General features: G+C 54.0%; 1 protein-coding gene across 1 annotated transcript; it reads left to right on the top strand.

Annotated features, from left to right (window-relative positions):
* Window positions 1–6,151: 6,151 nt before the first annotated feature.
* CkaCkLH20_00378 (uncharacterized protein) lies at window positions 6,152–10,264 on the top strand (the record flags this gene model as incomplete). Its single annotated transcript, XM_038883098.1, has 2 exons — window positions 6,152–8,845; window positions 8,897–10,264. 2 exons carry the CDS (start codon window positions 6,152–6,154, stop codon window positions 10,262–10,264), a joined length of 4,062 nt encoding a protein of 1,353 aa, XP_038751803.1.
* Window positions 10,265–12,852: the final 2,588 nt, after the last annotated feature.

Genomic DNA, 12,852 nt, shown 5'->3' with positions numbered 1-12,852 from the left:
TGGACGTCTCGACGCCGCGGCGTCCTTGCCTTGCCAATTGTAGATCGCTATGCAGCGCCGGCGACATATTTCTCGAGCTGCTAACCGTGAGCCAATGTGAACTGTTGGCAATAAGAAATCCCCTTCGATCAATCTGTTGAACTGAGCAGATCTCCTAATGACACCGCAGCGCTTGCTCCGAAGCCACCCAGTACATTCGTCGTGACGAAGCAGCGAGCTCAAGCTGGTTGGCTGAATAAAAGCCTAGCTCGACTGCAAGGAGTACCACAGCCAGCCCTATCCCAATTCAAATTAACATCCGCGGCGTGTGACGGTGACTTGGCCGAAGGACGGGATGCGCTGGACAAAAACGACGGCGCCAGTGTGCCAGCAGACGGGAGCCAACTGAACAGTTCGGAGAGGCGGAAGTTGGAGCTCGTTGAGGATAGAAGAAGTTGCCGGAATGGCCTAGAAAACCTGTGCTGCATCAGCCACAGGCTTGAACTGAAGATGAAGCAATGGCTTTGGAAGTTGAATAGCTTCGTTCTGAAGGTTTGACCAGCCCGTCGTGTGGCATAGTAGGCCCAGGCGTCCACATCTTCCAACCAGTACTACCAGCTCAAGATCATGAAAATAGCAGAGGCGCTCCTTGTGTCTCGCACCGCGTCAGCGTAACGGTACGTCGATGAACTATCGAATTGCGGAAGCCGACGCTTGGACTACTTCGATGTGAATAGCCAGGCACCGTCGTTGACGAAGGCGAACACTTGGGACGGATCGTCGAATAGCAACCCAGCGCGTGCGCCTCTGGTAGACCCAAAAAAGAGCTGGCGCGAATTAGCACCCCGGTCCAAGACAAGCCGATGTTGGCGGGAAAAGCCTCAGACCGGAAAACAGCCATGCCTGGAATGGGCTTCAGTTTCGATTTAGGACGGCCTCGTGTGCTGAGGCGGAGCAGCATATCGTCATCTCGCTGCCACAATGTTTGGTGGTAAGCGGCCCAGAGTTTAATGACAAACGACGTTCTGAAGAGTCTGGGGGTCTGACCGGCCGCCCTTGAGCCCCGCCAGATCAGTCCATTAAAGACGCAGTGGAGATTTCTGGGGGCAAGTAGACTACGCCAACAGATTAATTGCTGTGGTTCCATTTGGTGGAGAGTCTAGTGATTCAGAGTCTCGGAACCTCATCGCGCAACGTTGTGACTGGCTAGCCCATTTGTCTCTTGAGTTCTTGGGCACCCGTGTGTTGTGTTGTCTTGCAGCTTGCGTCAGCTTGAACATGGAAGTGCTCGGTGCTGGATTGTCGCTCAGTCGTCGCCACCAGCTGTTTGCTGAGGCAGCGTATCCGATAGGGGACCAGATTGACGAGTGCATTGGCCTATTGTTGAAGAGCGCCTAGTCTGTGCGAGGCGAGGACGATGTTGCATACATCGGGGTTGAGATTCTGACAGCAGACGGCGTGTCAATATTGGCGCGCAAGTTGTTGATGCTTCGGCGATCTCCCCAATGCTGGGATGGCGCTCGGGCGTCGTTGCTTCCTGATGGCACTCCAATAAAATGCGCCAGTCCGTCCTAAGGTTGTCGAGCATGGCGATAAAGTCGGAGCATGCTGCATGTGTGCGCTGGGTATTATCGGGCGGCGGCGACGGCGAAAGTGGAGAGGCAGCTTTGGAGATGGATCCCCATGGCCTCGGATGCGACAATCGCGGGAGATGTCATCCTTGGTTTGTTCTTGGCTTTCAACTGATGTTGATGAAGAGGTCTGAGAACCGTGTCCCCGTCCGGAATGCGCAACAAACCGGCCCTGCCCGCTCGTTTCGTTTCGTTACTCCGGCAAGCCTCTTGGACGGATGCAGGATGGCGGGGCTGTTCCTGACAAGACCGGCATTCGTAGGCTTATTGAGAGCCAAGTCCCGAGTTTTGGGATCCAAAAGGGCTGGATACCTGAAAAGAGGCCGAGAAAGGAGTAAGCGAAGTGTCATCCAAGATGCTTATGGATATGCTTCGTCGAGTGCTGCAGGAGCACATCTCAGGAGGAGGATGGGACGTCGCAGACCGCAAGACGATGTGACGTTTGCACTGTATGAGCTGGTGGTGTGTGTACTTTGAGCAACACTGCAGGTCACCTTGAGTGCAAGTCTGGTGTGAGCTGTCAAGACCGACAAGGCGGAACCCAGGAAGGCTGCGGGCGGGAAGCGGTAAGGCAGGCGGTCATCAGCATCTGATGGACGTTTCTTTTTCGTCTGACACAAGCGGAGTGGCGGGCGGAGATGTTACTCGGCACGAGAAACACTGAAAGTGCAACGCGATATTGTTGCTTCTGCAGTATTAAGGCGGAAAGAAGCAACGAGTCAGTCCACCTCGTGGCATGATGTTAGTGAGAGGATGAGCAAGCGAGCAGAAAGCAAGAGAGCCGACGTCAAGCTGGCACGCCGCACAAGTCATTGTGTCATGCGAGCTGTTCGAGGTTCGATTCAAAGTGTCTCGGGACGTTGAAGTGAGTAGCTGCCGGACGGTAAGGTAAGGTAGGCAAGCGACGGTCTCGATCTGTGGAAGATTAGACACAGAAATGGCTTGCCACTCTCTTTGAAGTCGAAAGGAAGCAACGTCTCATGAGGAGACAAATTTAGCTTTTGTTTAGTCGTTGGTGATGATGGCTTCCTGCTCTTTGTTGCTAGTGATGGAAGTTGGTTGGGGGAAGGTGCAGGTCGGTCAGGTAAGGTAAAGAAGGTGTGGTTGACTTGACCGAGTATACAGTGTGATGGTTAGTAAATTGCGAGGCAAATACACACTGTGTTTCGCTTGGAAGCGTCGCATATTGAAGTGGGTGGTGCTTGTTTCTTTCTTTCTCGAGATTCCAAAAACATGACGATCCATGATGGATGTCACTCCTTCCTGACAGTGTTTCCGATACTACCTGCCTTCGTTGTTCACATCCAATACAAAGTAACATCACGAACGAACGAGACGAGATGAATATGCTAAGGTAATGGACCAGAGATGGCAATAGCGCGGACCAGACCGGACTGGATTGGATTGGACTATTGAATTGGATTGCCCCGGTCTCGATCGGTCGGGCTCTTCCCCGACCCAAAATCTCCTGTTCTTCATTGCGGTCCCCGTTGCCGATGCTCGAGCCATGACCACGAGAGCCCCTCGCCGGGCGGTCTGGACGGAAGACAAGGTGATGTGCGGCGAGCAGAGTCGATGGCCCGGTCAAGACTTGAAGACCAGGGCCAGGCTGGACACGGCCAAGGGCCAGGGTCCCTTCACGTCTAATTAACCAGTCCTCCACTCTCCTTGCGACCTCGCATCTGTACCCTGACTGGTTGGCACCAGAGAGTGTGAGGTCAGTTTCTGCCGATTCGTCCGGCTCTTAGCAGTCGGAGACTTTTCCCATATTATTCTCTTTCCCCTTTTTCATCAAGATGAGGTGGTTTGAGGACGGCAGTGACTGATATTCTGCTGAGGCTTTCAGTTCAGGGGCCGAAAATGGCCGTGTATTTGGCTTTGGCAGCAACTACCTAACGGATACCGTTCCGTGTTATTAGTAATACCCGTCATCTGACAGACGTTGGCATTGCCTTTCGTAGCATTTCGAGACAGGAAACGCGATACCCGTCTTGAAGCCGTTGTTTCGTCGTCAACGGGTCACTGATCCATCCTCATCTACCAGGAACACCAGAAAAGGGGGCCACCACGGGGGGCTTGGTCGCTATGACAGGGACCCGGGGTCAATGAGTATGGGCGAATCCATCTCGTTAGGCCAAGTATCTCAGTATTTGGTAGGTGCAGAGTAGGTACTGCGAGCCCGGAGCGATAGCTGGAACTCCATGAACGAAAAAAAAGAGCGCAGTAGGCCTTGAATCCTACTCAACTTGCGCTCTATTTGATTTGATGGGGGTTTCGAACCATCAAGTCACGACAGCGGGCTACCAATACGCGTCTTATCGTGACGTTCCTCCTCCACACTGCAAGGGGGGTCTTCAAAAGTTTCCTGGTAGTGTGGGCAATGGGCAGACAGTCACCAAAACCATTCCACCAGTCTGGAGAAAGACGGGCGCGGAATTGACGCTAGATTCCGGGGGCTCTGAGCAGTTGGGAAAGGTCTCGCGTTCCTCCAACAAAACCCAAAACGCGAGCGAACGGTACGTATCTCCGATCCGACCTCGACGTCGACCTCTACCTAGTACTTCGTACTTCAGGTTCTGTGCGTGGTCACGGCCGCAATGTTGGCTGTCACTGTCTTTTTCCATTGCGTCTGAGAGCTTCTTCTTCTCCTTCTTCTGCGGCTGCCCCACCCTCCAAAATGTCGGCCGAATGCAAGTCAAAAAAGTTCCCCTCCCCTCCAGTGTCCCAGTCCAGTCAAGTCATCCCGCGCCGGTGCCAGTCCAGAGTCCAGTTCCCAAGCACAAGGCACAAGGGCCAAGATCAAGACCCCGAGACCAGGAGTGCTGCAAGTCCCTGGACTTTGCATGCCACATATTGCCCCATATGCATGCATGTACTACGTACATTTCGGCCTCGTACCTGAATGGTGGATATCCTTCCAGATGCACCACCCACACCTCGCGCCTCGAGGTACCTTACAACGGCACACTTCAGACTTCAGGGACGGAGCTGTAGCCACCGCGAAAGAGCAAGAAAAAATTAATAGAGAGTCCTTTTTTTTTACACTTGGAAACGCGGGAGGAAAAGGCGCATCTTGCGGAGAACTAGAGGAGAAACTCCCTTATGTCACCTCACCTGCACTAAAGAAACCATATTGTACATCAAAGACGACGCCGCACAAAAAATACCTTTGAGACTAGGGACCTAGACTTCCCGTTTCGTCCTGGTCTCTGCCGCCCCGGGCTTCTTCTCGACGACTCGTTGTCCGTTTTCTTTGGCTTTTGTGGTCACTTGTGGCTCTTGCGCTTGCTCCTGCTCCTGTTCCTGCGCCTGTGCAAGCGCAACTGCATCTTTTTTGAGAGCTCAGGTCGACCTGACATTATTCTTTCTCTAACTACCTACCTTACCTTCCTTACCTACCTCTACCTACCTTTACCTACTCTCACCTCGCTCCGCTCGCTCGATCGCTCATTCTCTCTTCTCTTGTTCTGTTCCCCTTCCTTCTCGTAAACATCGCAACAGCTTCAGCTTCATACATCGCGATTCCTATTTTCATCTCGCCATTCTCCGACCTGTGTCCGCTGGCCGCAAACCAAACAACCAATCGTTAGCATCTCAGCTCTGTATCACCACTACCACTACCATTACCACCATCACGACATACCTGAACAACCGACCTCGCACGACGCGCCTTCATTTTCGTTTGCTATACCGCTATACCGCTATACCGACAACTCTGTTCTCTCAATTTATAAGGTACGTGTGTTTGCGGCTGCGACGTTGTTTATGTTTAATTGTCACCCCCGAACCAACCCATCACCCATCACCCATCACGACTCGATGCCGTCGCCCAGCCAGCAAAGAAAAAGAGAGTTGGATCAACGGATACTGTACTGCGTCCCCAAAGTCAACTTTCCCCCCATGTTCGCGCCCGTCTGCGCTTCGACACTCTGTCAACCCGTTCGTTGGTCCCTCACTCGCCAAATCCACGGCTTCCTTGCCTCTCGGACCGCAATCAGACTTTATTGCCTGCCGCCCACGCCTTTTCCCAGCATGTCCACCATTCCCTCGGGTTGATCATCTCTTCTTGCGCCTGCACCCAGTCAATTCGCCCGTTCTACGTCCCCTTCTCCCCGCAGTGGCACTCCTTCTGCAGGACGTGGTTACCACGCATGAATCTCTGCCTCTTGCCTCCTCAAGTGGATCACACACAGGTCCTTTACTGCCATGCGGCCCTGGACCAGGTGTTTCAGCTCTGCAGTCGCTGCCGCTTGTTCGATTAATAAAAAAGAAAAAGGTCCGCTAACAACTAGCATCACGCAGCCATCCGTCATACTTCCCAGCCGTCCCTCCCACATAAGCAATTCTGTAATATTTGCAAACACCTTCCGCCAGAGCTGCCTCAGCCGACACCCCTGATAGGCCCAGCTCCGTCCGCTTGCGAGACAACGCCCATCGCCAATATTTGTGTCGCCTCAATCTAATCTCCTGTGGTCTCACGAGGCCCCGGGAGACCTGCTGTGCTGGTCTTCTCAACTTATAGATCCGACCCTTCGGCAAACATGGCCTACACCGGCGCTGACTCGACCATTGCGTCGAGGTCGCCCTCTGTTATACCATCTCCTCAGTTCCAAACGAGGTCGCGCACTCAAAGCGTCTCGAGCGATCGCCCTTCCACAATCATGAGCGTCGGCCTGATGTCTCCTCCCCTCTCAGTCACACCCGAACCCGCCTTCATTGCCGCCTCCGCCGCTTCTCAGATCGTAACCAACGACCACGACAGCCACGCCGATACGTGGTACGATCAACATGGAGTCGAGCCCGCTGGAGAGACTGCTCTGGTCTCCACAGCCGCGCTTCAACTCGTCAACAGTTTCCTCGACCAGCTGCTTTTCAACTTCCTCTCAGCGTCGCGCGCAACGACCCTGTCAGCCCTGAGACCGGCGGTATCCGAAGTTCTGAAGCCGAAACTCGCCAAAGACGCCATCAACCAAGCCGATGAAGAATTGCGGGAATACCTGGGCGGTGGGGATGAGGACGACTTCGTCCAGCCATCTGGCGCGAGTTCCTCGCCAAAGGACTGGGATCTGGAACTCGTCTGGAAGCGAACGCGTCTGAGGTGCATGGTCTACTCCTCGCTCGGCGACATGGAAGAGGAGGACGAAGATTATTACATGGAGCAGGAGAACCTCAAGCCAGGGGTCGACGAACGCGGCCCTGAAATCATCTCGCCAGCCGTCGCCATCTTCCTAACCTCCATTCTCGAGTACATGGGCGAGCAGGCCCTTGTAGTTGCCGGCCAAGCGGCGTACCACCGACTCCGATCGAAGTTCGAAAAGGAGCCCAAGCAAGGCGCAAAGAGCATTGCCGATGTTGCCGACAGGATTGTGGTCGAAGAGCTGGACATGGAACGAGTTGCCCTCGACAGGACCTTGGGCAGGCTGTGGCGCTCTTGGAAGAAGAGGATTCGATCTCCGGCCCTGGATGGTCGCCCGTTCTCACGCAAACCCTCTGGCCATTTCAGACAGAACAGCACTGCCGACAACATTCCAGCCAATGGTCTCGGGATCCAGGAAGCGACAAAAGAGGAGCCCGAACTCGATCGCGTGGAGGAATACGTCAAGGCATCGGCCGTTCCCTTACCAATTGGCGACCGCGACATCGACGAGATTGAAGTGCCTGGTCTCGCCTCATACAGCGATGACGAGGCTTCAGAAAATGAGGAGGAGGAGCCGGCGGCGCAACGGCCGAAGAGCCTGATGATCTTCACGTCCCAGCCCAGCAATGACCTGCCCACCCCCACAATGTCTCAACCGCATACCCCAACCGCTACCTCCGGTCGCAAGCGCTCAAATTCTTTGCCCACTCCGTCGCCTTCGCCGTACGCCTCGCCTGTTCTCAAACGCGCCAAAATTGAGCCGATCCCAACAGAGCTGGCCGACCAAGAGGGAGACCCCAAGAGCTCCGCCGACAAGGAGATATCCACCGAAGAATTACCTGCGGAGGCCAAGATCGTCGACCAAAAAGCAATCAAACCTGAGACAGTCGAGGAAACCGAGGAGCCTTCGATCGAGGTTGTGAAAGAGACCAAGCCTGAGGTATTGGCTGACGAGGCTCCCGAGATCAAGCCCCGGAACCCGAACCGCACCTCTCAAAAGGTCGCCTCGGTCGCAGCATCGCCAACAACTGTTGTGGCAGAAGTCGCCACAGCGACCACAGTGGCGGTGGCCCAAACCAAACCCGAGCCAGCGGACGAGGACAATGGCGATATTGACGATCTGGATGAGGAGGTAGAGATTTGCACTTCTAGTAGAGTGTCGGTTGCTGGTCGCAGCTCACCAAGCGTCTCCGAGTCTGGTAAAGCTGTCGTGGTTGCACCTATGGGTCTCAAGAGAACGCCTTCAGCTCGCGTTGTCGACGTGCGTGGCCCCAAGAGCCCCATTGGAGGATCGAGAACGTCGTCCGTTGAAGCCTCAGACCGCTCTCAGGCGCCCAACTTGTCTCGCGCAAGCAGTGTTTCTCGTTCTGCGTCGACTCCGCCCATCGTTGAAGAAAAGCCAAAGCCAAAGCCGGTGGAGGTCGACACCATCATCCGCTCATCCACTGCGACGCCGCGCACCCGGTCTCCAGTTGAGAAACTGTCTCGCAGGCAGAATACCAATGAGTCCATCTCCGAGGAAGAAGAAGTTCAACATCGCTCCTCGCGTCAAGATGTAGCAAGGACGGCTGCGACAGCCTCGTTGGAGTCCCCTGCCTCAACACCCACCCCCAAAGCTGGTACGCCGGAAATCAGGGCGTCACAAGCAATTTTCAACCCTGCCCGTCAACAGCCTTCTCCTCGCCACCAACACAGTCAGTCTGCGACCAAGGTCACCATCTTGAGCAACACCAACACCTCTGGACCGTTTGTCGAGGAGCGCCTACCCTCTCCACGCAGCCGACCGCATGCCACACCGACTCTGCCTGACCGCAGCGGAGGCCGAACGGCCCAAGGCACTCACTCACCGGCAGCCAGTATTGGTGTTGTCTCAGTTGACCGGACGGCTAACCGCGATTCTCCCGAGCGCCCCAACCACCTTCGCGCATCTGGTTCTTCTGGTTCCTCTAGTACCGGTAAGATCAGGGCGGTTCGAACATCCGAGGACAGCAAGGCGTCTGGTCGCGCCGACAATCTCGCTCGCAACTTCGAGGAACTCATCCAAAGCGACCAAACCATTCAGTACACGCTTACTCCGGAAAGCATGCGTGACATGGATGTAAGTTGTACTTTCACTGATACTTCGCTCGCGTCGCTAACAGCAAATCAGGGGAATCGGGCACGTACCGCAAGCCCGGTCGTGGGTTCCAAGTCGAGACGAAGCGAGGATGCTCGGACGGCCATGAGTGGTGAACGGAACCGTTCCGTTTCCGGCGCTGACATCAGAAGAACTATGTCTGTCAGCCGCGCAACAGGATTAAACTCTCATCCTGTTGAAACAAAACCCAAAGGCTTCGTTCCTAGAGCACCTCCCAGCACGACACTGACCAGATCGAGAACAAACGGACCCATGGCTAGAGACGCTCGTGTTCCTCGCGATACCGCCATGAACGACTTCGCGGATTTTATCCGCTCTACTGGCCCGACTGCTGATAACGGACCTGCACCGCTACGCAACATCAGTGGACCACCGCCTGTGCCTGTGAAGCATAGTCTCGACTCGAGACGCATCTCGTCATCCAACAATCGACCCCGCCTTCAGGCACGCGATGCTGCTGTCGATAATCGGGAAGATAACTCCGACCTGATTGACTTCATTCGCCGCGGACCTCCCAGTGCGAGTAATCCTCGCATTCCCAGGACTGTTGCACCATTCCGAACTACAATGGACTCTGACCAGATGTCTGGCGCCGTCGGCGGCAAAGCAGTCGACGCTAGCCTGCCCGACATTCGCTACAGCCAGGCATCGACGGCTGTGACCGACATCACGATGCCTTCTGTCCAGTCATCGATCAACTCCCAGAGCGCGCTGATTAAGAACAACCGCCCTAGCGGCAATGCCTTCGATGACGACGACATGATGCCGAAGCGTACCAGACGACGTGTTCGCGACCCGTACGCGATCGACTTGAGCGACGAAGACGAGGAAGACTACGCACAAGCCGTTCGACCTCCCCCGAAAAAGGAGGAGAGCTTGGCGGACTTCCTCAAGAACTATTCCCCGCCGCCCGAGCCTGCCGCACCTGTCGTCCCCCAAAGTATCAAGAGAAAGGCCAGTGCGCCCAGCCTTATTGGCCGCTTCTCACGAAAGGACAGCAACGCTGGACTGAACAGCGCGAAACCGCCAAAGGTCGACAGTCGTTCATTGAACAGCCGGGCCGGAGCTGCTCATGGTCACGTTCCCATTCAAGTCAGCGGGTCTTCTGGTCAAGACAAGAACGGGGCTGTCGACGCCACTGCCAATCGACCCGCTATGCATTCCTCAGCCGGGCGCGTGCCGATGAAGAAGTTCGAGCCTAGGGAGGCTGTCTCATCTACAAGCCGAACCGGCGACCTAGCATCATTCCTTCGCAATGCGGATCCGCCGCCGCAGGCGCCATCCGCCCGCTTCACTCCTCCGCCCGAGCAGCAGCAGAGTGGCAGCAGCAGCGGTTTCTCCAAGATGTTTGGCCGGCGCAAGAAGTCGAGCTTGGTTTAGATACCCAAGCATCGCCTCCGTTGAGCTACGACATGAACGAACGTCATGATCTCACCCTCGTCTATGAACAACTCATGTACCCTTCCTGTCACACTGTCATTTGAGAAAACATTTGTCGTTACTCCAATCATGTCTGATTGAGCCTGAATCAGTCGGCGAAAGCCCTTACTGTACAGCTCAGTGTCTACTTTCTTGCGTTGTATGTCTGATTTTGCATCAATGCTTTGATACCACATCTCCCGAACAGACGGGAAGAATCATGTTCACTTCTTTTTCGCGGTTTGAAGAGGACCTGCAGATGGCTATAGGTACCGGGATTTTTTGGATAATGGCATCAAGGATGGACTTGCTTTTACACATGCTGAGATTTGATCAGAGAGGATTAGCCTCCATCAAAAGCATACTTAGACCCGTCACGACGGCGGTCGATATGAATAAAATCCATCCCAATCACTTTCTTGACCACTACTGCTTCCTGCTTGCGCGCATCTTGAGAGTGATATGCCAGATACGATGCAGAAGATCTAAAACCCCTTCGGATAGTTAAAACATATCACAGCGTCACCAGTGTGGTTTCAGCAGGCGGTTTAGTCGATGTTGTAGCGCGATCGTTGTCTTACACGACGCTTGCGGCCTTTGCAGTTCAATTTCTGTTGAGATGTTTCTCGGCCGTTGAAGGGCTGGGCTTTTCGGCTCCGCGTATTTCTGATCTCGGCTGGACGGTCTCTTGAGCTAGTATGCATTAGAGCCTCCCTTCCGAGAAAGTTGGGCGGTAGCATCGTAATGAAGGCGATGTCGACGCACGGCATTCGCTGATGATGAGGAGCCGCGTCGGCTTAATGCCAACAAGAAAAATGGTCCTATCATTTTTAAGCTCTTTTCACAGTGGCAGGCAGGCAACACTATTAATGCCATTACCACCTGCTTCATCGTGTCTTGTGGGGGTTTGAAGCTATTCGCGGAATTGAGACTTCACAACACAAAGAACGGCGGAGTGTATGATGTTTATATAAATGATGATGATCTTGATTCGCTCTCTTCTTCTTTTGAAGCCCACAACTGTGTTGGAGCAAAGTCGGAAATTTTTTCAATAATGGCACGCCTTGAGCCCGTTTGGCTGTAAAGTGAAGGAATCTGCGTGATGGCTGCGTGATGGCTGCGTCAGGACTTCGAAATGGCGATGGGCGGGGCCTCATACTCGGGGATCGACGCGGAAGGATGTCGACGGTGACTAAAAGTCGCAGCGAGGTTTGATGTTGCATTTTTACGTCTAGCGTTCATGTACGCCGCGGACGTGCTGTCTTGTTTCGCTATTTTCCCGAGCACATCGAAAGAGATGGTGGTGCCAGCGCGAGCGTCAGTCCAGTTTTCTTAATGCTGGCGATAACGACAACTACAAGAGCTCTGCGCGATGCTTCTTTATACCAGATTTGTCGGCATTTCCTGTTCTCAGACGAGGTTCGTTTCGTAATTTCGTCGGGACTGGCTATGTCTATCCAGTGTCGACGGCAGTGAGCCTGGTAACATCCACACTGAGTATGGTGACATGTAGGAAGTTGGCGGTTCGTGACGAAGGACATCTCCTGATTTCAAAAGTTGGAAACGAAACGAAGATCGTCAAGAGAGAAAGAATGTCCCCCCCCTTTCTCTGCGCAGATAACGGAGTCTATAAATTGGAGGTAAGGGCGACAGTACTAGACAGGAAAGCAAGCCGAATGAAGCCCAAGTCATGATAAGGTTGGCTGTTGCAATAGCATTCGGCAGGATAACGTTTGCATCCCGACGGCGACCGCGTATATGTGCCTGGATCTCACCCCCGGCGTCAAGAGCTGAGATGATATGCCGCCTACATCTTCTCTCCCTCGTCGTTCGTCTTGTATAGCTGTTGATTATTCATTGCCAACACGCCACCGACGCCTGGCGTATTATCTTGTTCCTACTACCTGCCGATGGCTCTGTTGAGCTTGTAAATTCTGGGAGTCTTGTAGGAGCATGAATAGAAAGAGGATACTACCCGGCAAGCAATGCGACCACATTCGCATCTCTGAGATCCACGTCTTATATACCGAGAACCACGATATTAAGACCCCGATCCCATGGCGGTACTCGGCTTCGACTGACGTTTCGTGGTTAGTGACTCGGGAGTATCCTCGTCTGCATCTAGACCTACTTTCTCTGGGCTGGGCGGGAGCTGGATGTCGTGGGTTCTCCTCCACTCGGTGCGGCGGTATCATGACGGAGTCTGACTGCGTTCGTCTTGAATAGCTAACACGCACATGAATTCAGAAACGATTCCTCTGTACCGATCGTTGTAAAGACTTCTGCCTGACCTGGCGAGGAACGAGCGAAACCGGTGTACTTCGTGCGTCCGCATATCTCATCACGGGATTCGCATCGTGCATTACCTCCGTCCTGCTTCACTTTCGTTCTCTGAGTATTGGTCGTTGTTTGCTTGGATGTTGAACACGCTGGCTAGGCGAAAATAAGTTGCGGCCACGAAATTTCGCGGAAACACATCCATTAAATCAACAAGAACGAACAATCCTCGGCGTATGACTGTTCAACCGACACCTTGTCCTCCATCTGGG

The sequence above is a fragment of the Colletotrichum karsti genome (genome assembly GCF_011947395.1).
Source record: "Colletotrichum karsti strain CkLH20 chromosome Unknown Scaffold1, whole genome shotgun sequence".
Classification (NCBI taxonomy): domain Eukaryota; kingdom Fungi; phylum Ascomycota; class Sordariomycetes; order Glomerellales; family Glomerellaceae; genus Colletotrichum; species Colletotrichum karsti.
The sequence above is the reverse complement of the archived record's forward strand: the minus strand, read 5'-3'. Positions and strand labels throughout refer to the sequence as shown.